The 27,049-nt window shown below is 41.9% G+C and overlaps 1 protein-coding gene across 2 annotated transcripts in view; it reads left to right on the forward strand.

Moving 5' to 3' along the window:
* Positions 1-27,049, forward strand: part of FBXL5 (F-box and leucine rich repeat protein 5) — a 54,866-nt gene that overhangs the window by 10,375 nt on the left and 17,442 nt on the right. Inside the window, exons 1-8 of one of the 2 annotated variants that reach the window (XM_073342469.1) lie at positions 120-235; positions 1,967-2,182; positions 6,033-6,128; positions 7,674-7,839; positions 11,268-11,450; positions 12,758-12,883; positions 18,612-18,760; positions 18,951-19,033. In XM_073342469.1, the coding sequence (XP_073198570.1) occupies positions 2,048-2,182; positions 6,033-6,128; positions 7,674-7,839; positions 11,268-11,450; positions 12,758-12,883; positions 18,612-18,760; positions 18,951-19,033 (938 nt within the window). In that variant the 5' untranslated portion in view covers positions 120-235; positions 1,967-2,047. Of the gene's footprint in view, positions 1-119; positions 236-1,966; positions 2,183-6,032; positions 6,129-7,673; positions 7,840-11,267; positions 11,451-12,757; positions 12,884-18,611; positions 18,761-18,950; positions 19,034-27,049 lie in introns of those variants that run through there. The other variant, XM_073342470.1, reaches the window with a different exon arrangement.

Below are 27,049 nucleotides of genomic sequence, written 5' to 3' on the forward strand. Positions count from 1 at the left end.
AAGGAATAAATGGACACAAATCAGATGTCAAGAATTATAACATTCATAAATCAGTCAGAGAACACTTCAGTCTCTCTGGTCACGCGATTACAGACATGAAAGTTGTGATATTACAACAAAAAAACTTCAAATCCAGACTCCAGCAAGAGACTGTTGAATTGGAATTCATTTGCAAATTGGATACAATTAACTTAGGCTTGAATATAGACTGGGAGTGGCTAAGTCATTTTGCAAGGTAACCTATTTCCCCTTGTTTTTTCCTACCCCCCCCCCCCCCGACGTTCTTGTTAAACCCTGGATTTGTGCGGGAAATGGCCCACCTTGATTATCATACACATTGTAAGGAGAGTGATCACTTTAGATAAGCTATTACCAGCAGGAGAGTGGGGTGGGGGGAGGTATTTTTTCATGCTTTGTGTGTATATAATAAGATCTTCTACACTTTCCACAGTATGCATCCGATGAAGTGAGCTGTGGCTCACGAAAGCTTATGCTCAAATAAAGTGGTTAGTCTCTAAGGTGCCACAAGTACTCCTTTTCATTTATCACCTTATTATCTTCTAGGTGTTTGCAAATTGATTGTTTAATTATTTGCTCCATTATATGGTTCAGCTTCTTTAGTTTAGGTCAGGGGTGGCCAACCTGTGGCTCCGGAGCCACATGCAGCTATTCAGAAGTTTAATATGTGGCTCCTTGTATAGGCAGTGACTCCGGGGTTGGAGCTACAGGCGCCAATTTTCCAAGGTGCCAGGGGGTGCTCACTGCTCAACTCCTGGCTCTGCCACAGGCTCTGCCCCCACTCCATCCCTTCCCGCACCCTCCCCTGAGCCGCCATTCCTTGGCTCCCCCACCCCCGAGCCTGCTGCACGCCATGAAATAGCTGATTGGGAGGGAGGGGAAGGCGCTGGTTGGCAGGGCTGGCAGCCAGTGGGAGGCTCTGGGAGTGGGCAGGGAAGAGCTGATGTGGGGGCAGGGGGGCTACTGACTTATTACTGTGACTCTTTGGTAATGTACATTGGTAAATTCTGGCTCCTTCTCAGGCTCAGGTTGGCCACTCCTGGTTTTGGTCTATCAGTATCATATTATGTAATGGGTTATTTACCCGCTGAATTTAAAGCTGGGATGAGGAACAAACAGTGCATATGAGTAGAGCCCTACCAAATTCACGGGTTGGCTCCTGACCCAAAAAGATGGTGTGTGTGTGGGGGGGGGTCGGGTCACAAGATTATTTTGACAGGGGAGGGTGTTGCAATACTGCTACTCTTACTTCTGCACTGCTGCTGGCGGCGGTGCTGCCTTCAGAGCTGGGCAGCTGGAGAGCAGCAGCTGCTGGCTGGGCTTCCAGCCCTGAAGGCAGAGCTGCTGCCAGCAGCAGTGCAGAAGTAAGGATGGCATGATACAGTAGTGCTACCTTTACTTCTGCTCTGCTGCCTCCAGACCTGGGCCCTCAGTCAGCAGCTGCCACTCTCCGGCTGCCCAGCTCTGAAGGCAGCAGCACAGAAGTAAGGGTGGAATGGTATGGTATTACCCCACCCTTACTTCTATGCTGCTACTGGCAGGGCGTTGCCTTCAGAGCTGGGTGCTGACCAACAGTCACTGTTTTCCGGTTGCCTAGCTCTGAAGGTAGTGCAGAAATGAGGGTGGCAATACTATGCCCCCCCTCCCCAAATAACATTGCAATCCCCCTGCAACTCCCTTTTGGGTCAGGACCCCCAATTTGAGAAACACTGATTCCCCCCTGCCCCCGAAATCTGTATAGTATAGGGCAAAAGCACACAAAAGACCAGATTTCACGGGGGAGACCAGATTTCACAGTCGGAGATGCATTTTTCATGGCCATGAATTTGGTAGGGCCCTACATATGAGAAGTGGGAGTTGCATATACTACTTTAGATGCTAACTTGACTTGCAAGGATTAAAAAAAAAAAAAAAATCCAGAGGGAAAATTAGCCTCTCTTTCTTCTAGCTTTCCAAGACCAACTTTGCCAACAACAATGATTTTCGGGCTCTTCTGCAATCACTGTATGCCACGTTCAAGGAATTTAAAATGCACGAGCAGATCGAAAATGAATACATCATTGGCTTACTTCAGCAGCGCAGTCGGACTGTGTATAACGTTCACTCGGACAACAAACTCTCTGAGATGCTTAGTCTCTTTGAGAAAGGGCTGAAGAATGTGAAGGTAAGCTTCCAAAAATAGGCTAAAAGAAGTACTTCTTTAACTTTTGATTGTGTAATAAGGGAAACTTGCTAAGAGTAGTCATTAGTCTGCTACTTCATTTATTTGATGAGAAACTTTAGAAAACAAAGAATTAGATTATACTCAGGCTTTCTTAGCATGTTACTACAACTTTATGGTCTCAGTAAGCAGAAACTGCAGTGCAAGTTTCATCATTTAGTATAGCTGTTAAATGAATCTTTTTCTCTCTCTGATTTTATATATATAACTTGAACATAAATTATAAAGATTGTTAGAATTAAATATAAAGGAAGATATCTATATATTAGACAGATAAAAGATTAAAATGCTACAAAGCAAAACGCTACTGGCATGATATTTTTGTTGTAAAGAGAATAGTTATGAACACAGAGGAAAGCCTAGAAGATTACTAGTAAGTATTATCTAGGAGAAATTTTGGAGCCTTTCTTTGAAATCACAAAATTCAAACTTGAAAATTTAAAATGAGATTAATTTAACAGCTATGTTACTTGATTAAATATACACTTCAGTTTCTGCTTACTGACACCATAAATCTTTTCATATCATGCCCCAAAAGCCTGAGTACTCTAATTCTTTGTTTTCTAAACATATATACACATCTCTTGTATGTAGGTAATTACATTTGTTATGATCTTTTACTTCTCCTGTACTTGGCCCTCTAATCCATTTTGCACAGGACTGCTACTAACATTCAAATGCTGAGTAGCTGTAAATGCCATCTTTTTGGTTTGTTTTCAAATCAACCTTTTGATACATTTTTTTTTTCATTCCAAATGTGGAATTTCCCCTGCTGCGCACTTCCCATTCTTCTTTTCCTTCAACTCACTTTTTGGAATGAAAACTTGGGTCTCCATTCCATCATTTGACATCCTATATTAAACTTGCCAAAGCAGATGCTCTGTAGTTATGTTAAAAATGTTAACTTATCGCTGTTGATCATAGTCACTAAATGTCAGTCTGGATACTCGGTCTCAGTAAAAGGAGTCAAGTAGACTACATTTTTCTCTACTTTTGTGTTTTTGTTGCTACAGTGTGTCAAAAAGGTAGACTTTTAGAACTCTGAACAGTATTTCTAAGGTTGTCATACTTTGGGAACTCCTTGTCCAATTCACCTCGCATTGTGTAGAAATAGTTTACTTTGGCCCCTGGTGTAACCTGCCAGTGGAGGACAGTACATGTCACTGTGAAGTTGGGGTGGGGAAGGGTAGAATTGGGCTGACAGTGGAAACTCAGTGCAGCCTGTCCTAAGTGACCCTAGTTGTTTGATGCTGTTAAACCAAGCTCAGATTAAACAAAGTTTCATCTCTTACTTCTGAGTTTTGCCCATATAGGAAGTTGTTGTCAGACATACGTAACCTACATGTTTTGTACTACTGACTAGAGCTGGGAAAAAAACATTTGTTTTTTTTGGGGGGAGTGGGAGGGGGATCAGTGACAGGTCTCAAAAATCGAAGGAAATTTTTTTTCAGATGAACCCAAAATTCTTCTTTTTTTCTGAGTTTTCAATTAATCAAAAAGTTGGAAAACTTCAATTTATGTAAAAACAAAACAAAAAGCCCCTTTGATCCCAAATGAAACATTTTGTTTAAATTTTGGGCAGTTTTAACTATTTTTCAATAAAAACATATGTAATGAATGGCTGGATTTACCAAAAAACAAAACAAAACAAAAAAACAGAAGTGGGAATATCCCCACTATACCCAGTATCCTGGTGTTTAGGTCATTCACATGGGATGTGGGAGACCTACATTTGAAACCCTGCTCTGAAACAAGGACATGAACCCAGGTCTTTCACATCCCAAGTGAGTTCTATACCCACCAGGCTATTAGCTCATTCTCTTGTGAAAACAGTTCCACTTCAAATCAATAATTAATCATGAACTGGTCCAGAGAGAGCAAGAAAATGGCTGTGTAACCTGGTGGTTAGGGCACTCACCTAGGACGGGGGACACCCAGGTTCCAGTCCCTGCTCCAGTGAATGTTTGTTTATACAGAGTGGAGTGGCTTCTACAGGGGAGACTGAGAAGGACCTACCCATAGTCTAGTGGCTAGGGAATTAACCTGGGATGTTGTAAATCTGGCTTCAAATCTCTCTGCTTCAGAATGGGGATTTAAACTTGCATATCCCACATCCCAGGCGAGTGTCCTAACCACTGAATCTGAGAGCTATGAATCTAGCCTGACATTTCCGAAACAATTTACTGAAATTGACATGACAAAGTAAGGAAATAACCATTTAACAACCAACCCCCATCTTCATCTTCTTGCTTCTCAGATATTGTCATCAATTTTTACTAGCTTCTCATGTAGAAAACTAACCTAAAAGGAGAAACGGGATTTTTTGGGACAATTTTGGTAAATACTTTCCTAGAGCTATTTGATCTGGTTTGAATTAAACAGGTTGGACTGCACTTATGTTTTTCTCTGAAGTATTGTTATGTTAACTTTGAATAGATGCATTTATTTGTAGAAATCAGTTTTAAGAAAAATGTAAAAATTAAGATTTCAGCATGTTTTCTCTCCTGTGTTAGTTTTTTTGTATTTGAGTCCATGACCACATTACTGATATTGGCTATCATACACTACTGAAAATTTCTCAGTCCACTTATTAGGTATTGTAGCTCAACAGAACAAGAATATTAGCCTTGCATTGTTTACTTTTCATTTCCAACAGAGGGAAAAAAACACCGAACTGGTAAAAAAATAAATAAAAAATAAATAAAAATTTTTTGATGATGCAAGATTGGGTTACTGCCTCCTTCCCGTACTATTGCGAAATGCACTGCAAAGAATTTCCTTCTGTCACAATCTGGACAGACTCCAGGGCCAGATTCTTATTACCGGAATACAGAAAGGGTAACATTCATAGATGAGAAAGGTCTGTTAGCAAATAAGCCACAATGGTTAAAGTAAAGTATGTATTTTAAAAACTGACTGTTTCAAAGTAAGTTTCTATATGGCACATTTAGTTAGTTATAAACTGCAAGTTATGATTTAACTGGGATATTTGGTTAATTCATGTAGAGTTTATATAATTTAAAATACAAAGCTAAGCTAGTATATAACTTATGCAGAATTTCCCATAGAACATGTAAATTTTTAGATTAAATTTATTACTTTAAACTTTTTTGTTGTGGCTGATTGGTAGGCTTTAATCTACAACAATCTTAATACTTTCATGTAAACCTTGCAATTACTTCAGAGTAGAAGTCAGATAATTCATGTGATGACAAAGTAGATTAGAATTACAATAATACAGTATTTGTTAATTTGACTAACGATGGATTATTGACTTCTTATGAATTATTGATGTGAAATAGCAAAGAAGTGAACAAACAAGGTTAAAAATATCAAGGATGCTTCATCACAGAATGTACTTTTATTATGTTGACTAATGTAGTTTTGTTTTAGTTGTGGTACTTCATTGCACAGTGTACTATGTTTTTTAAATAATGAAATTGTTAATACGAACATATAGCGTCTCTGAAAATTTTATGTTATCTGTTCTTCAGGATTCGTAGACCTTGGGTTAGCAAGGTTCTGCTATTTCTGATTAATGACATAATGCGTTTTAGATTGCAACAGCAGAAATAAATTACAATTTTTCTAGTGCAGAAGACATCTACGAGAGTAAGAAATACGCAAATGATCTCTATACTAAAAGTTTAACCATTTTTAGTATGTTCTAAAAATTAACTCTGCCTTTCCAGAAGTGGTTGTATCTTGAGAGCTATGGGAGATATGGATCTACGTTTCAGTTCTTAAACCCTATGGAGAGCTTTTTTGGTTAAATCATACTTTTTCTTTTCAGAATGAATATGAACAGCTAAACTATGCTAAACAGCTGAAAGAGAGGTTGGAAGCCTTCACCAGGGATTTCCTTCCTCACATGAAAGAGGAGGAGGAGGTAGGTAGAACTCATCTCTTAAAGCTAAACCAGTTTTCTTATCTGAATGTTTGGAACTGCTGGTCTTCAGGTCCTGAGAACTGAAGAAGAGGTCTGTGTAAGCTTGAAAGCTTGTCCCTTTTACCAGTTGAAGTTGGTTGAATAAAGGATATTACTTCACCCATTTTGTCTCTAATATTTATTAAATAATTTAAAATTCCATGTATAGTGGAAGTCAAGTGGTTTTGGCATGACGAGTCTTTCTGATAAGAAGTATTTACACTGAGTAAATTGTACAGGATTTCACCCTAATTTTGGATTAGAAATGAAGAATACATGGCATCTACTATGGAAGTTCAAGGCATGCTTACTTTTTATTTTATGGCTGATTTGATATATAGGTTGCCTCTTAGCCTCACTAGTAAATGGAACATGGAATTTTAAAGATATTTGAACAGTTTCTATAATTTAAACTTTCTGTATAAAATTATGGGAATAGTGAGTAATGTATATGGACCATTTCAATTTGACAGTTTTGCTAGGTATTCATACTATGACTGGTATCTTAGGAATGCATTCTTTGTGTGTTAAAAAATATAACTATTTTTTCTTAAGGAATACCTTAAGTGTAATGAGAATATTATTTCGTACAGTGTGTATTTTTCTTTAATTTTAAACATAATGTCCAATTATTTTAAAATAGCTTCTCTAAAAGAAGATCCAGTAAAACAGGCCAAAGATCTACAATGTTAAAAGCAAAACCAAAAAATGTTTGATGCAGTAAACCAGTGGCCCATGAATTAAGCAGCTTCTCTCAAGCTGCCGTATATATTTGACATATACAGACTGGTATTGCCAGTCTGATTCTGTTTTATGTGTATCCAAAAATTGGGAAACATCCTCTGGAGAGACTAAACCTCCCAAATCTGCTCAAGAGAGTAGACCTCTCATGTATTATTAATAATAATACTTTAGTGTCTTCTACATGAGGATCTTAATAATATCTTCTGAGTTAAACACATACTCTTAGCTCCATTTAATATATGGGGAAACTGAAGAAACAAGACAGGTGTACACTAGAAATATAGGCCAACCCAGATATGTCACTCACGAGTGTGAAAAATTCACACCCTTGAGCAACGTAGTTAAACTGGCCTAAGTCCCCATGTAGACAGCACAAGATCCACAGAAGAATTCTTCCATCGACCTAGCTGCTGCCTCTTGGGGAGAAGGATTACCTACACTGATGGGAGAACCCCTCCTGTGGAAGTAGGTAGTTGTCTACACTGAAGTATTACAATGGCACCACTGTAGCATTTTAAATTTAGACAAGCCCACAATTTTAGTTGCCCAAGGTCATGCAATCAGCTGTTTGCAGATTTGGGATTAGAATTTGGGAATTTCAGATTCCTCACCTGGCATTCATTACTGTGCATCATGTTGCTCCTTTTGTAATTCCTGTTGTAAACCTTAAATAAGAAAAGTTTTATATGTATCATTTTGAATACATTGTGGCAGCAGTGTGGTTTTTGTTTGGTTGTGGATAACTGGCATTTATTGGTTTAGGTTTTTCAGCCCATGTTGATGGAATATTTTACTTATGAAGAATTGAAGGACATTAAAAAGAAAGTTATTGATCAACACTGCTCACAGAAGGAAGCTGCAGAACTTGTTAGAGGTCTTAGCCTTTGGAATCAGCTGAAGAGCTCTGTGGATGAGAAAACAGATCAAGGTGAACCATTTTTAATTAAACTGAATGCAATTTTAAATTTGCAAGTATAATCCACTAAAATCACTCCAGTGAAGAGTTGTCACTGTACATTTGCTGAGTGCTTTTACATGCGTAGTTGTTAGAAAACGGTGTCTTTCTTCAAAATTGCAGTGATATTTTGGGAAGAATATTGCTGTTGTAGATTTTTAGAAGTTTCAATGTGGGTGTGTACTCAAGCATATCTCGTTCTTCCCCTGGCGATGCTTTGTCCAAATTATAGCAAACATGCACAGTCTGGTGTTTAACTTTTATTTTCACGCTTCAATTTCAGATTGTATTTTCTTTTTCCAGACCCTGCTTTCATTGCCTGGTTGAGGGCAGGGGTCTGGAGGTTTCTCAGTGTATATCCTCAACAGAGCAGAAGTTAAGTCAGCTGACAGTATCCCAGGTAATAGAACTCCCCCTTGGCCTTCCTTGTCCAAGGAGCCAAAATGGGAGGATAAGCAGGGAAGGAGAGGGTCGGAAAAACGTTTCTGCAAGATGAATGACCGAACAAAGTGAAACTTCGTCACTTTTAGAATGAAATTCGGACAATTCTGAAACACAACCTTGCTTTTTCTTTATGAAACTTAGTATAGGATGGTTCACTTGATAAGGGCCTGTTGCCCATTTAATTTGAATGTTAGAGCATCAATACAATTTTCAATGTAAAAAATACTCATAGCTGAGAAGGTGGCCTAGTCAGCTTGGTAGGAGGCTTTTGTTGTTCCACAACATCAGGAATATTGTAATGGGATAGTAAATACAGCACATACTCATGAAACTGACTACTAAGGGTAAAGAAGGTACTGTTCCAACTTGAATCTGTTCATGAAAATCTAACAAACTTGAATTGAAGACTGTAATCCAAACAGTGACAAGATTTGAGACTTCCTTTGAACCACTAAACTGATCAATTTCTACTTTTATAGGCCAAGCTGACAGAAAATAAGATAGTGGGTCAGAATGCAAAATACATCTTGGTCTCTGACCAATCCAATATGGCAGACACATAGCCTGCTGGAATTAGCTCCTGCCATCTCTGAGTGGGAATTTGGGGATAGTAAGACTTCTACAACTTTTCTGTCTTGAGTTTAGTTTGCTTTGGTATCAGAGTGGATTTGTGGGGGAAGCATATGTGAAGGTATGTGATTTTTTTGAAGGAAACATATAAATTCCAACCATTTTAAAAAATGGAGGAAGTATCCATCGCTGATGTCTATTTCTTGTGCACTGCTGCTACTTTTGAGAGAAAGCAAAATATAAATATTTCATCTGAGGAAGATTTTGCTGAATAACAAACACCTTAAATTAGGCAATCAAGTGAACCTGTGCATGATTGCATTTTCCTTTCCTGCCAGAGAAATGGCAAGCAGGACATTTTGTTGGACAAATTCCTTGTCTTATCCGGCACTTACTTCGGAGGCTTCTTGACACAGGAAAAGAGACTTTGCCCCTCTCCGAACAGTCATATAAAACCTCATGGCTTCATTTTCATTTTGTCAGTTTTCTGGGATACCATTTGTCTGAAGTCTTGTATGCACTTCAGGTTTGAAGTTCAGCTCCTGGCATACAAATAAATTGGTATTCCTAAAGGGACCAAGATACTAAATGTGGAACCCTGCAAGGTGATCTCCCTTATTGTGCAGTCATTATGGGAGGCTCTGATCTTAGCCACATCTAGTATGTCTTCTAGATACACAAATTGTTTTATGGGAGCAAGTTGGAAATTTGGGTAGCTTGCAGAATATGAATGCCAAGTTAGAAAGGCCTAACTTTGACACCAGCAATTCCTGTGGTGAATTGATCAGTTTCGTGGATCCCTTCCCTAGTAATATCTTTGGTTGACCAGTTGTCCAGATAAGAAAACACATGCATTCCTATTCAGTATTAAATGAAATATAGTATATTCAAACAGTTGCTAAATGTTTGCAAGCCAACATCATGAATTGAGGGTACTATTTCTGTGCTTACTTAATTAGAAATCTGGGATACAACCTGAGACTGGGCTTGATCCTGATGTGTAAGAATCCATAAGGTTCAGAAGTTGTAGCCTGCTTCCAGTCTCTGGAAGCAAGTCACCGACTACTGGAAAAATCACTTTGACTTTTTCTTTCATAACAAACTAGTGTCTCTGATACTCCAGAATGGTAAGGTAGTTGAACTGTTTTTGAAATTTGGTCTATGAGAATCAGTCTTCTCACATTCTGGAAGCACACATGTAAAAATGGGAATCCATTATAACACACTTACCGTTGGAGAAAATCTTATTCTTTTGATGTAATGGGAAATAATAGCATTGCCTCTATGGGTCTGGTGTCTGAAAGATCTATTTTAAGGTGAGTATCGCTTTCCCTTTCTGACTAAAGTTAATGAATAGAAGAAAAAAAGACAAATATTTAGCCTCCAAATCATTTGTACCACTTCTCATGGTCTTTTTTTGTAATGAATGTTCATTTTAAAAATCTGATTCCTTACTGATTGAATTTTTCACACCACTACTATATATTTATTTTGTAACAGCTAATGGTTATGTACAAATTATTTTAAACACACTTTTTACGTAAATTCACCCACAGTGAGGCTTGTTAAAGCTACTGCTTGTTTACTAGGCATGAACAGAAACTAAAAACGAAATATGATACATGTGCTTCAGAGCACTGTGTAAGACACTTACTTGGTTTTGTTTGTTAGTCTTGACCATTCAGAAGTTTAAAAAGGTATTACCTATACAAGTTAATTGCACCCAGAAGAGAATGGGGAGCCAAGTGCAAAGATTTGATTCTTAAAGCAAAGAGGATGTGCTTATGTTGGCTTTCCCCAGTCAAGAAAGCTGAGTGCTTGGAGGTAATAAAAACACGATCCTCATTGGACAGGACTAGTTGCAGCTTCCTTGCTAGCTGCAGATGAGAAAAGTCCCTGTGGCTTAGTACAGTACCCTGAGAATCCAGGAGCAGCCATGGTTTGTGTTTTGGCAAAGGCAGGCGTACATGTTGTTAAAAGGTGCAAATGCTGCTTCTGCCCATTTCGATAAGTGTTCACTACCACAAAATATTACTTCCATTCCACCTGGCTTGAGTAGCATCCAGATTCCTTTCTTGGCCAGACTTCGGAAAGGAAATTAGACTGTATACTCGGTAAAGGAAATGATAGGGATTGAACTGAGTTATTGTGATCTTCAGTGGCATTTATAATATAGAACGTTTAACACTTCCCTCCACCCTCCCAAATACTTTTATGTGAAATATTCTTTTAGGTCTTATTACCAAACAAATCGAATGTTTTCTTATGTTCGCTTTAATGCATTTTATCATTGCATCACCTTGGGGAAAATGAGTCCAACCATTATCACTTAACTGCAGAAGTATACACGCATACCCCTTTATTAACACACATGTTTTATATTTCAGAAACTGAAGTGACAGGGCATACCACAAATGTTACTCATCTTCCTCCTGAAGTAATGCTGACCATTTTCAGTTACCTTAGCCCTCAGGAGTTGTGTCGGTGTAGTCAAGTAAGCACTAAGTGGTCTCAACTGGTTAAAACGGGATCTCTTTGGAAACACCTCTACCCTGTTCAGTGGGCCAGAGGTAGGTGATTGAATTTTTCATCTGTTTTTAAAAACGTTTCAAGGATCTGACTTTGGAGATTGCAAAATATAATAAATTAGTATTTTGTGTGACTAATCTAGATTAACTGAGTGTAGGTGCTCCATTTGGTCATGGTGGCATTACACAGCTTAATTTGATGTGATAGAAGTTGATTTTGATAGAGGGAACAACTACAAGCTTAGTTTAATGTTTTATTTTTTGGTAGTCTTGAAAAGACAGTATATACAAGAACGGACCCAAGTTAAGTGAAACAGTAATATGCGAACACGTATGTGATCTAACAATTATGTTAATTGGTACTACATCTTTGTAATTGGAAGTAAGGTTAGTATATAGTATTCTCTATCCTTGTGTTCTAAATGGTGATAATGTGGCTGCATTAGTAGTCTTATTGCAGCGGATTCAGAGAAATTGGTTAGTAAAAGTGAAATATTTCATATTTTTGTTACGTTGCAGGCTTTTCGTATACAGACAAAGCCTTTAGAGGCTCTTTACATATTGTAAGACTCCAATAAAGCGTACAAGCCACAGCAGCAACAAAACCCCTGTTCCTTTGCAGTTAGCTACATTCGGCTAGTTGGCATTTCACTGTTTCCCCACAATTAGTAAGAGAAACTTCATATCCAACTGGTCCATTGGAAAAAGCTTGTTTTCTACACCACTGAGTCACGTGTGCAGTGTGTAATTGTAAACTCATGATCTATAGCTGTTGGAAGTGTTTTTATTCTAAACTGATCAACTCCTGACTAGGTGACATGACCAGTAAATCGTGAGGATTTCATATTAGAAAGGAAATTTGTTTATTTCATGCAGGTTTTTTTGCTTAGTAAATCGATAGTTGGTTACACCAATTGTTAAATGAACTGTGTATATATAAATATACTTATTTTGTTACAGAATTTTAGAAACGGGAAATCAAAATTTTTCAATGAGACGCACCATTATTTCAGTCCTACTTTGCATTTTCATACTGGACCCTAGTGGGGAAATATGAAAAAGAGAGTCCTCATTAAGAAATATAACAATAATTAACCTAATGGAGATATTGAAATTGTCTTAGGGAATTCTAAAAGCTTTTGAATATTCACTTTAAATATATTATAAACATCAAGAAATGTATATGTAACAGCCCAATCCAACTTCAGTTGAAGAAAATAGAAAATCTTTTACTTATATCATTGGATTGGATCCCAATATATAACAAGTAATTTCTGGAGTTTTCAGTTATAAAGATCAAATGTTTCCTGGAGTGCTTTTTCATTTATTTCCTTTTTTTGGCTGAGTAGGTGACTGGTACAGTGGTCCTGCAACTGACCTTGATACTGAACCTGATGAGGAGTGGGTGAAAAATAGAAAAGATGAAAGTCGTGCTTTTCAGGAATGGGATGAAGATGCTGACATAGATGAATCTGGTAGGCAAAATCTAATCTAGAATAAATTGCTATGCAGAATTCCTTTTCAGCTTTTCATGAAGAAGATACAAAACCCCCCTTTAGATGTAATCGTATAGCTATAATTTTATACAGAGGCAAATGTAGCTACTTTTTAAAAACAGTTTTTCTCTTAATTGATTTTAGTACACATATTACAATTATGAATAAATGAAGAAACATTTAATCTGGAATATGTACTTTTACCTTGGGCTAGCAGAAAATATTTTGAATTTGGACAGTTTCAACTAACAACTGTAGAATTAAGATTAAACTAATATACTTACAATTAAAGGAACACAGGCGCACTGGCTCTTGAGCAGTTAGTCGATGTCATCTACATATTACATGGATATAAAATGTTTCCAGATATGGTACTTTTTTTTGTTAGGCAACCACACTTTTTTTTACTAAAGCAAAGTAGTGGCAAGTAGTCATCCTAACCAATGTCCCATAATGTTCAATCTCTGTGAGGTATGCAAAACACAGCACACGCAAACTTCCTTTGTCCACAATTTAATGATAGCGACAACATCTTACCTTATTTGTGTTACTAAGGCTTGGATGAATTATGCTCCTATCTCTGTTTTGGCTATCCCATTTCCAGCTCTGTACTCAGTTCAGCATGAGCTGAACATTGGGGAAGGGCAAGACCATGTTTTTTTTTAATATGGTCTGTTGGTCAGAAATTCCCCATCTTGAAGACACATTCAGTAGAGTGTGTCCAATTGGTATGTGAGTTCCAAGATAAAACTGACTTTAAAAATATGTTGCTATTTTCAAATTTTTAGTCTTAGAATCCTGTTAGATATAAAGGTGCTCTTGGATGCCCAGTTGACTTCAGTAACACACAATAGTTTTCCTTTCTCTACTATTGGCCCAGAGTCTGCAAATTTATCTCTTTGTAAACCACATCCAGGATCCTTGCCGTTGTAACCTGTAACTGATTCCTGTAACGTCTTCTACGCAGTTACCAGTGGAAAAAGTAATTGGCAGCTTCAGCTAGTACAGAATGCTGTGTTGCTCTTTGGAATGAGGTGATCATTATGACCAAATAACACTCTGTATTCTGAATTTCACCCGTTCGTGTCTGTGTACGTTTTGAATTTTTGGTAGCAACCTGTAAAACCCTAAATGGTGCAGAATCTGAAAGAAACCTTCTTCTTGAGCAATGTTGTAATAGCTTTCTATTGGGTTGGTTGCTCTGTTGGTTTCTGGGGTTTATCTCTATAGGACAGCTAGCAAGATAGACAAGTAGAAAACCACACCTCTAGAATCTACTTCTCAGAGCCGAGCAAATTTTGAAGTGCATCATTAAACATGTGTTGTGTTAAACTTTTCATTTACATCCATATTTTTTTAGGCACAAGATATGTAGATGTTTTAAATCTTAGTTTAAACCTTAGTGGTTCTTTCAGTAGTGTCCCTGTGGGTGCTCCATTGTAGATGTGTATGCGTCCCTGTGCAGCCCTGACTGAGATCCCGCAAGGACAGAGCTCCACCAGAAAATTATCTTCCTGGAGGCAGCTCTGTGACCTCAATCTCCTGGTGGACGTGGGTCTTTCCCATAACTTTCGACTTCTAAGGGAAATGGGTCAGAGAAACAAGCTGGGGAGTCCTCTCTTAAGTTCTTCAAGAAGAAGGTGGGGAAGTCGTAAGTCATAAGTGAGTGTATGGATAGCCACAAATGATCTCTCTCTTGCTCAGTATCCTCAGCACCAGTGCAGGGCTACACCATATGACAGGGACTAGTAAAGCCTTGATCCCTTTGGCAGATGGCATATTCCTCTGCCACCTTGCAGTTCTATGTCACCAACTACCAGGCGCTCACGACCAAATGTAACTATATATATTATAACGAACTCAGTGACTGTATTGGCACATCGGGAATCCTTTAAAGGCATCATACAAGAGGGACAATTAGTAGCAAAATCAAAGCTACAATTGGCCTGTAGTGCCAGAGACACAGCAGCTAGGTCCATCTCCACAGTGGTGATGTGATGGACATCCATGACTCCACTTGTCGGTATTCCCAAAAGAGGCACAGTCCATGGTGGAAGATCTTCCTTTTGAGGGGATGAAGCTCTTCGCCGAAAAGACCGACGCCTCTCTTCATATCTTGAAGTATTCCAGGGCTACCCTCGAGTCACTGGGAATCTATACGCTGGGGCAAAAGAGGTGTTTTAGTCTCCAATCTCAACACAGACCATATGTGGCTCAATATCAGCTTCAACATCATTACGAAACGCAGAGGAAGAAAGGGAAATTCCTGAAGTGCAAACTGTCTGGTCTCGTCCCAACTCCCTGCATCTAAACACCACATTTGACAGGCAGGTCGAGGCACCATGAGACCACTCCCCACAACTGACTGTGATTATATACCCATTCAGCCACCGATTGGCAATATTCTGTACTGCCTGGGAACATAAAATGTCGGACTGATGAGTTTTAGAGATTGTCCAATCTGGGAACTCCATTGACTTCACCTCCATAGCCCCTCCACAACCCCCTTTCTGTCCCTCATCAGGGACCCTTCCCATGAGAGTTTACGATGACAGGAGATAAATCATCTCCTCCAGTTAGGAGCCATAGAACTGGTACCTCAGCGTCTGTGAGGCAAGGAGTTCTACTCTCATTATGTCCTAATTCCCAAAAGAAAGGGAAGTTAGAGACCCCTACTGGACCTCAGAGCTCTCAACAAGTTTGTCAAGGCTCAGAAGTTCAAGGTGGTCACCTTATTGACTATCATTCCAAGTTTGGAACAGGGAGACTGTTTTTATGCCCTCAACCTCCAAGACACCTATTTTCACATCTTGATCCTATCAGCTCATAGATGATTTCTCAGGTTCACTCTGGGACATGACCATTATCAATGCAGAGTCCTCCCCTTCGTGCTGTCATTAACCCTGAGAGTATTTTCCAAAGTTCTCTCAGTGGTAGCCACTCACTGATCCTCTCAAGGGATAATGATTTACCCATACCTAGATGATTGTCTCCTCAGAGCCTGATCTCTCCAGGAGGCCCACAAAGCTGTCAACACTACAATACACTTGTTCACAGAACTGGGTTTACAGGTCAACACCCAGAAGTCAGCCCTTACCCCCAGTGCAATGCCTGGAATTCATTGGGGACATCCTAGATGCCATACAGGCCAAAGCCCTTCTGCCTCACCACTGGTTCCTATCCCTGGCTTTGCTCATAGACACGATTCAATACAGTCCAAATTCCGGCCGGACTCTGCCTCCAACTTGGGACACGTGGCAGTAGGCACGACAGTGATACCACATGCCAGATTCCACATGCCATGCCTTCAGCTATGGTTCAGTTTGGTCAAACCCCACCAGAATTAAAAATTCCTTAAACTGGTGGAAGGACCTGACAAATGTGACAGGGGTCCCCTTCTCATACATGTCACCATTTTTGGTCCTTACCACAAATCATCACTCATAGGGAAGGTAGCACATTTAAATGGCCTCATGACGCAAGACAAATGGTCATCTTCAGAGATGTCTCTACACATCAGTCTCCTCAAACTGAGAGCTGTCAGCATGTCTGTGCCCATTTCCTCCTGCTGATCGCAGGATCACATACAAAGATCATAACAGACAACATACCCATAGCAGCTGGGAGGGCTGAGGGGCAGCTCACCCTCTCTGTGCATGGAGGCAATGAGACTATGGAACTGGTGCGTATCTCACAAAGTCGCTTTGCTCGTAACTTACTTCCTGGGTATGCAGAATTTGATAGTGGACAAATTCCTGCACGATTACAAGCGGGTGATGCACTCGTCAGCACTCCACAACTTGTTATACAATGAGGAACACTATCCATAGACCTGTGCACCACTTACCAGAACAAGAAGTGCCCATGCTACTGCTCCAGGGCAGGGATGGAACTGCACTCTCTGCGTGGTGCTCTTCTTCTCCACTGGGACAAGAACCTTTTTTTACGCCTCTCCTCCATTTCCTCTTCTGCTGAAGGTCCTGCTAAAAATAAAAAGGGATGGAGCTCACATCATCCTGATTGCTCCTACTTGGCCGAGACAGATCTGGTGCCCTTATCTGACACGGCTCATGACATGCCCGCTCTCTCCTGACCTTTCCACACCACCTCTCGCAAGCCTAAGGGTGTACCCAACATGCCAACAGGGGGATTCTTTGTCTCAAAGCATGGCCTCTGCTTGGTTCCAGCACCTAGAAATTTCATGCGCAAAGGTAGTACAAGAGGTTCAGTTACACAGTATAAAGTCCTCTGCCCGATGTACTTACCTGCAAAAATGGTCTAGGTTTCAGATCCCAACAGATCTCTCCAATATCAGCAACTCTTCCACATATTCTCGAATATGCTCTGACCCTGAAAAAGTCAGAATTATCCCTAAACTCTCTTAGGGTCCATCTAGCAGCTATTACAGCCTTTCACCATCCCGTAGAGGGATATTCTGTGCTGTCATACCCTACCACTAAAAGATTCATTTAAGAGTATAATAAACCTCTTCCCTCAACCTCAACTCCCTTCCTCCATGTGGAACTAAACCTGGTACTGAAAGGGCTGACTAGGCCCCCTTTTGAATCCATGGCCACGTGTTCGCTAACTACCTATCAGTGAAAACAGCCTACCCGATAGCAATTACCTTGCCCAAAAGGATAGCAGAGATAGCAGGTCTGATGGCACATCCTCCTTACACAGTATCCTTTCCAAACAAGGTTACAGTCAGGCCGCATCCAAAATTCATTCCCCAGGTAATCTCCCCATTTCACATGAATCAATTCACCATTGAATTTTCTACTCCAAGCCTCACCAAGACAATAGGGAGGCTATAGTACATATCCCAGATGCTAGGAGAGCCCTGGCCTTCTACCTTGATAAGACAAATGCCTTCGGGAAGTCCCCTAGACTTTCCTCTCTGTGACGGGAAGATCCAAGGGCTCAGGAATATCAGCCCAAAGAGACTCTCTGTGTGGGTCTTGAATTGCGTCAGACAGTGCTACCAAATTCATAACGTGACCCCCACCTCCTAGACTTGATCTGTACACATTCCATAAGATCAATCTCCTCATCTGTCACCTTCTTCAAGGATGTCCCTATCTCAGAGATCTGCAGAGCATTGACAGGGGCATCAGTCCACGCTTTTGCAGAACACTATGCCATTGCTGGAGAGACTGTCTCTGATGCCATACTCTGCTCCACAGTACTGTCATCTGTAATTGACCTGACTCTGAAGTCCCAGTCCTCCAGAAGAGATACTACTTGGGAGTACAGTGGAGCATCCATATGGACACTACTTGAAGAAGTTGTTACTCACCTTGTGCAGTAACGATGGTTCTTCAAGATGTGTGTCCCTATGGTTGTCCACAACCCACCCTCTTCCCCTCTACTTTGGAATTCTCGTTTATGACTCTGTGGTAGAGAAGGAACTGGGGATGGTTAGCCCCACGTGCTGACTAGCCTTATGACACAGCACAAGGAGAGACCACGCATATGCTGGCCTAACAGACACTGCTATGAAGTTCTCCAATCAGCAGCATAGGGATGCAGACACACCTTCAGTGGAGCACCCATAGTAGGAGACATCTCGAAGAACCATCGTTACTGCATAAGGTGGATAGCTTTTTTTGTAAATCTTGTATTTAATGTGATATGAGGAGATGAACTTTAAAAATCTCTCTAAATACATGGTAAAATCTTACTTTCTCTTTGATTTATTTTACAGAAGAGGCTGCAGAAGAATCACTTGCAATTAACATAGCGCAGATGGAAAAGCATTTACTCCATGGCTTAATTCATAATGTTCTCCCACATGTAGGCACTTCAGTGAAAACACTAGTACTGGCCTACAGTTCTGCAGTTTCTAACAAAATGGTATGTATTGTCAGCACTAATATGTTTGAGTGTGTAGGCTATAATTAGTAATAATATATAATTGGTGTGCTTGAGTCTGTATTGTCAGTGAAGTTGAATTGCAACTCAAATGAGCATTCATTTGCATCTTGGCTGTGAGACTCTTTAATTGTCTGGTTTTTGCATTTTCTTTTTTTCATTCCTTTCCTAGGTTAGACAGTTCTTGGAACTTTGTCCTAACTTGGAACATCTGGATCTCACTCAAACTGATATTTCAGACTCTGCATTTGAAAGGTTAGTTATTTGCTTTTAAAAACTTGGTATCTATAGCTTTTCCAGTAAAAAACAAAACCAAACCTAGAGCATACTGTGACTAGTATAGTAATTATACATAGAATGTGCATTCAACCATAACCAACAATCAAACTAAAGCAGCATTAATATTCTACTTAATATGGCAGGCAAAGCTTATAACTATGGAGTGGAACATTTTGAAAAGGTTTCAACTGTTTCAGCATTGCACATAACCCCAGTGAGTTGCAACCCTTGCATAATAATCTTATGGGTGTAATGTTAACACTTAATGAATGTAATGCATACTACTTGAGCGCTAGACTTTATTGGGCATTTGCTTTGGGTGCGGATGCGCTCCGTGTGCCAGTAACTGGAAATTCTTCAAAAATAGCAGCTGTTTGTGAATGCGCCCTCGCTGCTTCCATGATCCCCACCAAGAACTTCGGGGGCTGTGCAGGCCAACAGCCTCTCCGGTTCCATTCTACCACTTCCAGTCTGGAATGGAACTATTCTCTGTCTAGCCTTTCCAACTTCCCTGCTTGATGATCGGTTCCTTAAATAAATTTTTTAGGTGTTTTATATTCATTAATCTGAGGGTAGTGGGTTCCTCTCCATTCATTTCCCCTATCATTTTAGGGCACCTTGTTATGCCCAAAGTTCCAGATTTCAAAGCCTGGCTGGCCTGCCCACAGAGGTTCCCTCTGAGTGACTTGCATGAGAGCTGTCTGTACTGCCTTGGGGAAGCACAGACCCCCTCAGGTATGACGTCTGCCATGCCTTTCCTCAGTGTACTTGGCAGTTTCAGGAATTCAGACTTGTAGGTGTCTTATGGAGTTCTCTTTGAGGCCCTGTTTGGACCTGGGGCTCTCCTGCTCCACATCTACCGGATCTGAGCCTCCCGGTGTCATCCCTCCAGAACCGCAGCCATTCAGTTGAGTCTTTCAAGAAATCTAAGCACACCACTATGTTATACCAATAAAATAAAAACCAGCAGGATCTTATTAAAGGGAAAAAGGCAAAATACCACATTTATTGTGAATACAGAAAGAATCATAGTAAGCAGTTAGTTATAGCTATAACATTCCATTCAATCTCATATTTATTCTCACATTCATTCATACAAACACACCCACACACACAGGTTCTGCAAGGTTGTTATCATAGTTACCAGCCTTAGAGTTGCTCATGCCAAGCCACTGGCCAGGTGGCCTGGACATGAGGAGGGAGCAGGGCCTTGTCAGATGCTCATCTGATGCTCCTGGAAGTTGGTTTGCAGAATCAGACCCCAAAGTTCTCACTTTTTAGAGTCTATTTTTATAGGAATTTCTTCCTATGCCAGTCTATGGGAATTGCTTCATCATGCTGTTGCTGAATCAATCAGCAGATAGCACATTCCTGACGGCTCCAAGATGTTATCTTGTTCTTTGGTTCTCCCATCCTTGAGGCTGTTGGGTGGATTCCAGTCTGCCCTCCGGGGGGGGGGGGGGTCCTCTGGTTATTTCCACTTGACGCCTTCTTCAGCAGATGGACACTGGATTCTTAGGCTGGCACCTCCCTGATCATTCAGTTATTATCCACACCAAGCATCCATCCACATACATCCTCTATCTCTATTTTAATCACAATTGTTAATACAACAAAAGGGCGGGGAGTCTCTGGGTGCTGTTTCTGTTGTTAGAGTATTGCTTTGAGTCTCTCTCTCTGTGAATTGCTTTGAGAACAGACTCTGTCTTAGAATGTACTAACACAATTAGCAGCTTGCAAGTTTCACACAGAGAGGGAGAGAAACAGTACCAAAAACCAAGAGACCTCTTAATTAGTAATACCCTGGAATTGAAACTATGGGGAATCAAACTCATTTGTGATTTTTAATACAGAACTTCTTTAATATGATCCAACAACTAAATGGAGGTATGAAGAAGGCCAGGGTAAACACCCTCGCAAAAAGAGGGATAAATCACCTCAGAAATCCTCCAAAAAGAGGTTTATTTCTCCCCTTCCTCAGGCACCACCGGATGCCCCAGGAAGGGTACATCCAGACCTTGCAGGGAGCAGGGGCCATTATCAACGGTTATGAGAGGTACCAGCGTCCTGAAATTGTCTGCTGAACGGGCAGGACCAATCCAACACCACACAGAGGCAGAAGGGACTGTTTGCCCTCTGCACTGTTAACACCAATCCAGCAGAAGTCTGCTGCTTCAAAGAGAGCATTGACAGATCCAACCAGGATGCCTGCCAGCTCTCCTCTGGTGAGATCTCTGTATGCTCTGCTTGAAGATCTGGCATTTTGTGTGTATCCAGAATTTCTGATCCTCTTGGACCGATTCTGCTGAGAGATGTTCCAACACTACCAACTCAACATTTGCCAATCCCAAGCTCAAGCCATAAGGCGGAGGCTCCAGCACTGTCAATGTACGATTCATCAGCTCATATCTGTGGTTGGTCAGGGTCAGGATACACACCCATTGGTTTGTCCACGAGAGCCTGACCATTCGTACTTGTCGGATGAAAATGACTCAGTACTCAGGGTTCTTCTGACAATATAGTTAAGAGCTATCCCTAACAGGGCTTCTAAAGTCTTCCAAATGTCTTCATGAACCACAGTGTTGCTAAGGGATCAACAGTACCCCACATGGGGCCCACCTTCACGCTCTTATGATACCGTCCACTGACCTTGCTTGGGCCCTTGGGATTAATATCTTCATGTGCCAGCGTATGAGGATCCCGGATATCACTGCCAATAATAGCCGAAGTCCCCACAGAAGCACTTGTTAAGGAGGAACAGTGGGAACCACTGGATCCCCTGGCAGTGCTTTCTTCATCCTTCCAGATGAGGCAGTGACAGTAGCTTCTCCCTCACCACCAGATGATTACAGGCAGTGCTGTGGCCTCCTGAGGAGGATGGCTTAATCTCTTCAAGTCCCACTACAGTTGATTCAGGATCTTACCCAAAAATTTCTGGATTTTCTCCAAGCTATGGCTTCCTCTAAAGTGGTGTGCCCCATGAACAGGGTCCTATTGAAGCTTTGTAAAACAATTTGGCACATTCCTGCTACTTGTGCCCTGCCCCTGAGGAGGGCTTAAAAGAAATATTTTGTTCGTTCCCAAGGGAGCAGAATATTTGTTTTCCCACCTTTAATCCCAACTCCTTAGTGGGACAAGCTGTCATGGAGTGTCAGCCTGGTTCCATCCCTCCTGACAAAGACACCAAGAGATATCTCTTTAACAGAACTTTTAATTGGCTAGCCTACTGTTTCACGTAGCAAATTACTAGGCATTGATGTCCAAGTACGACTTCATGAATTGCAATAAGCTGTTAGAATTCTCTAAGTTGCTGAAGGAATTTAGGTCCCAATTTCGGGCCATCCTGGATGGGGGTTGACCTTCCAAGCACTTCTGAATGCAGTGGACGCAGCATCATGTTGCATGCCTGCCTCAGTAGTTATGAGATGGGTTTCAGGTTGCAGTCCTTGGGGCTTCCCTAGAATGTTCAGTGATGGTACAGGATTTCTCCTTTGTGGTAACAGTTTTTTGAGTGAAAAGATAGGAGTCACTGCACACTCACAAAGACTTCTGCTCTACCCCAGAGGTGGGCAAACTACAGCCTGCGGGCCACATCCAGCCCGCAGGATCCTCCTGCCCGGCCCCTAGGCTCCTGGCCCGGGAGGCTAGCTCTCAGCCTCTCCCCTGCTTTCCCCCCTCCCCCGCAGCCTCAGCGCGCCGCGCCACGCTCTGGGCAGCTCGGCAGCACAGTTTCAGAGGCACAGCCTGACCTGGTGCTCTGGGCGGCGCGGCTGTAGTGCTGCCAGCCACCAGTGCTCCAGGCAGCGCAGTCAGGGGGGCATGGGGGTTGGATAGAGGGCAGGGGAGTTGGGGGTGTTGATAGGGGCCGGGCGGTCAGAGGGCGGGGAACAGGGAGCTTGGATGGGGCGTGGGTCTGGGGGTGGGGGCAGTCATGAAGTGGGGGGTTGGGTGGGGCGGCAGGGGTCAGTCGGGGTGGGAGGTCCAGGAGGGGATGGAGAGCAGGGGCTGGTGGATGGGGTAGGAGTCCTGGGGGCGAGAAGGGGGGAGCGGCGTTGGATAGGAGGCGGGAGCTGGGCCACGCAACCATCCACACAGCCTCCCCTAACTAGCTATCCATACAATTTTGGAAACCTGATGTGGCCCTCAGGCCAAAAAGTTTGCCCGCCCCGTCTCTACCCTCTGCTATTTGGGGATATGTACCCTGGTACCCCTGAGGAAATACTCCAGGCTGCTGCCTCTGGTTAGCACACACCACCTCAGTCATTTTTCCATCAAGGGATCTAGGAGCCCCTTAGAAAATGACAGAGGGTGCATCGTGGGCAGGCACTCCACACCACCGCCCTCCCCTCTTCAGTTCCTAACTGCCTACCAAGAGGCATTTTGTTGGGATACTCGAGAGCCATCAACTAGTCTCCATACCACCTGTTATCTCCACTCCTTTTGGTGGATGCCTGGCCTGTTTCCTCCTGATGTGGCACCTTATCACATAGGACAAATGGATTTTCGACATCACCTCAACTGGCTGCATCCTAGAGGTCTTGTCTGACCCCCTGCTCCTGGCCCTCCCTCCTCATCCCTTTTCAGGGACTCCTCTCATGAGAGGATTCTCAAACTGGAGGAGGACTCCCTAATCCAGTTGGGGTCAAGACAGCCTGTGCCCTCTCCTCACAAGATGAAGGGCTTTTACTCAAGATACTTCCTCACCTCCCAAAAGAACGGGGGCTGGAGACCCATCCTGGACCAAACAGCTGAGTGTCTGCTTCATTCAGTGATATTCCCTGGCCTCAGTAATCTCCTCCACAAACAAAGGTGACTAGATTGTTGCTCTCTATCTGAAAGATGCATATTTTCATTTGGACAGTCGCCTAGCTTGAAGGAGATTTCTTCATTTCACTGTAGGTCCAGAGCACTTTCAGTACAGTGTGTTCCCCTTTTGCCTATTGATGGTCCTGAGAGTTTTTGTGAAGGTACTTAGAGTGGTGGGTGTGTACCTCCACAAACAAGGTGGCCCAATATTTCTCCACCTGGATGATTGTATCAGGAAGTGCAAGCAAAAGTCACCTCACTTGAACTATCTTATGCTTTTGGGCTTCAGGTAAATTCAGAAAAACCACCTTACCCCTCCCCTGCCCTCACAAATTACACAACTTAGTGGAGTGAAACTGAACTTGATCATGGCAAGGGCCTCAAGACTGATTCCTCACAATGACGGACCTGGTTGCCCAGCTTCATCTCAGCCCTCAGAGGGTGGTCTGTTCCTGCTTAGGCCTACGGGTTTGGCTGAGGTTGGTCTATGTACCAAGCAGGGACTCTTTGGACAAGAAGGTCTTGCTCCTCCAGAACGTGTTGCCATTACTTATTTAATGGGGGACCAAGAACAAAGTGTGTGTTGGGGTCCTCTTTATTTCTAAACCACCTACAAAAACACTCATCATGGCTGTCTGCCTTCTGGGATGGGAAGCACACTTATTCAGCCAGACAGCTTGGCATTCCTGGTCCCTGTAGGAATCCAGGCTACATCTCAATCTTCTTGAGCTTCAGGCGGTACACAAAACATGCAAGATGTTCCTACCCCTTATTTGGTTTTCTCATATACAGGTAAGCTCAGACATGGCCATTGTCTATTACATAAACAAACAGGGAGGCTCAAGATCCATCCCAGTCTGCAAACAGGCGGTCCAGCTCTGGAACTGATGTATACCTCATCAGATTACCCTCTCAGCAGTAGTGGGAGCTCCACCCATCAGTAGCGCAGTACATCTTTCATCTATGAGGTGTCCCATCCTGGGAGCTTTTTGCAATTCAGTGGAATGAAAAGGGCTTTACAGAGTGGCTCTGGGCCTCAGCTCCAGAGGGGATGGCTTCCTAGTGTGGGGGTTGGACCTGCTGATGTACTGCTTCCCTCCCATCCTCTTACAACTCTGTGTCCTCAGAAGAATCAAGCTGGACAGGGCTGCAGTGATCCTGATATCTCCCTGGTGCCTGAGGCCGTTCTGGTTCACCACCATCCTGCAGTTGGCCTCATGCCCATGCATTCACATACAACTGTTCTCGGACCTACTGTCTCAGAAAAAAGGCAAGATCAGCCACTTCCACCTGCACCTTGGCCTCTCTCTATCTGGTGGCATAGTTCTTGGATGGACAATTCATAGGATGTCCAGTCTGTCCTTAACAATAGCAGGAGACTATCTACAGAGAAGTGATTCTCCCTGTGGAGTGATCAGCACCACTTAAAATCTTGAGGAATCAGGAATCCATGTAATCGTGGAATATCTTCTCTCGATGAAGACAGCTGGCCTATGCATCAGTTCCATAAGTGTATGTTTGGTGGTTATTTATATATACTTTCTATTCTTTAGTGTTTACTACTGTGAAGTTCCTGTAGGGTATCATAAGGACATTCTCTCTAGTATCTAAATCTCCTCATACCTGGGACCTGAACCTCATCCTCACTTACGAGTCCTCATTTGACTCCTGCTCTGTACTAGGAGGACAGGATTAGAATTCAAAATGATCTTGACAAACTGGATAAATGGTCTGATTTAAGTAGGATGAAATTAAAAAAGAGCAAATGTTAAGTATTACTTTAGGAGGGCATAATCAGTCCCCACAAATACAAAACGTGAAATGACTATCTAGGAAGGCATACTGCAGAATAGGATCTGTGGGGGTGGGGAGGGGAAAGAGGTGTGTTAGTGGGTCACAAACTAAATATGGGTCAACAATATAATACTTTTCCAAACAAAAAAAGCAAACATCATTCTGGGATGTATTAGCAGGAGTGTTATAAGCAAGACATGAGAAATAATTCTTCTTCTCTACTCAGCACTGATAAGGCCTCAACTGAAGTATTTTGTCCAGTTATAGACACCACACTTCAGGAAAGATGTAGACAAATTGGAGAAAGTCCAGAGAAGAGCAACAAAAATGATTAAAGGTCTAGAAAACATGACCTATGTGGAAAGATTGAAAAAATTGTGTGTGTTTAGCGTGGAGAAGAGAGAACTGAGGTGGAGACATAAGTACGTAAAAGGTTATTATAAAGAGACAGGTGATAAATTGTTTTTAACCACTGAGGACAGGGCAAGAAGTAATGGGCTTAAATTGCAGCAAGGGGAGATTTAGGTTAGACATTAGGAAAACTTCCTAACTGTCAGGATAATTAAGCAGTGGAGCAAATTACTAGGGAGGTTGTGGAGTCTGTCATTAGAGGTTTTTAAGAACAGGTTGGACAAACATCTGTCAGAGATGGTCTAGATAGTACTTAGTCCTGTCTCAGTGCAGGGGACTGGACTAGATCGATCAAGGTCCCACCCAGTCCTACATTTCTATGAAGGTTGCCTTCCTGATGGTGATTACCTTTGCTAGGAGAATAGGTGAGCTTGGGGCCCTTCTGCTGGATCATCCGTACATGGTCTTTCACAGAGATAAAGTATCTTTGAGTTTGCATCCCAAGTTCATCCCTAAATTGCCTTCTGAATTTCACCTCATCTTCTGGTGTTCTATCCCAAGCCTCAGCATAGCACAGGGGACAGATAGCTCCACTCACTGGATATATGCAGGACTCTAGTCTTATCCTCGCATGGGACAAGACCCTTTCTTTGAAGTCTTCAAGATTGTTCGTCACTATTGCTGAAAGAAAGAAAGGGGAAATTTTCTTTTCCCAAAGACTTTCAAAACTGCAGCCTCCCGTTTTTACAGTCCTATGGAAGCCCTTCAACTTCAGGCTGTCAGGAGCCACTCATCTAGACCCCAAGCAGCTTTAGTGGCTTCCCTACTGGGAATTCCTCTCTCAGAAATATGTAGAGCAAGGGCTCCATTCACACTTTCACCAGGCATTATGTCCTAATTTAAGCTTTGGCTGAAGATATTTCCTTTTGGTTCAGCAATCCTTCAGTCTGTGGTTCAGAACGTTTCCTGCAACCCTCCTCCTCAATGAGCACTTCTTGGGAGTCACCCCAGTGAATAACCATAAGCACCAGCATTTAAAGA

This window comes from Lepidochelys kempii, chromosome 4, assembly GCF_965140265.1.
Source record: "Lepidochelys kempii isolate rLepKem1 chromosome 4, rLepKem1.hap2, whole genome shotgun sequence".
Taxonomy (NCBI): Eukaryota; Metazoa; Chordata; order Testudines; family Cheloniidae; genus Lepidochelys; species Lepidochelys kempii.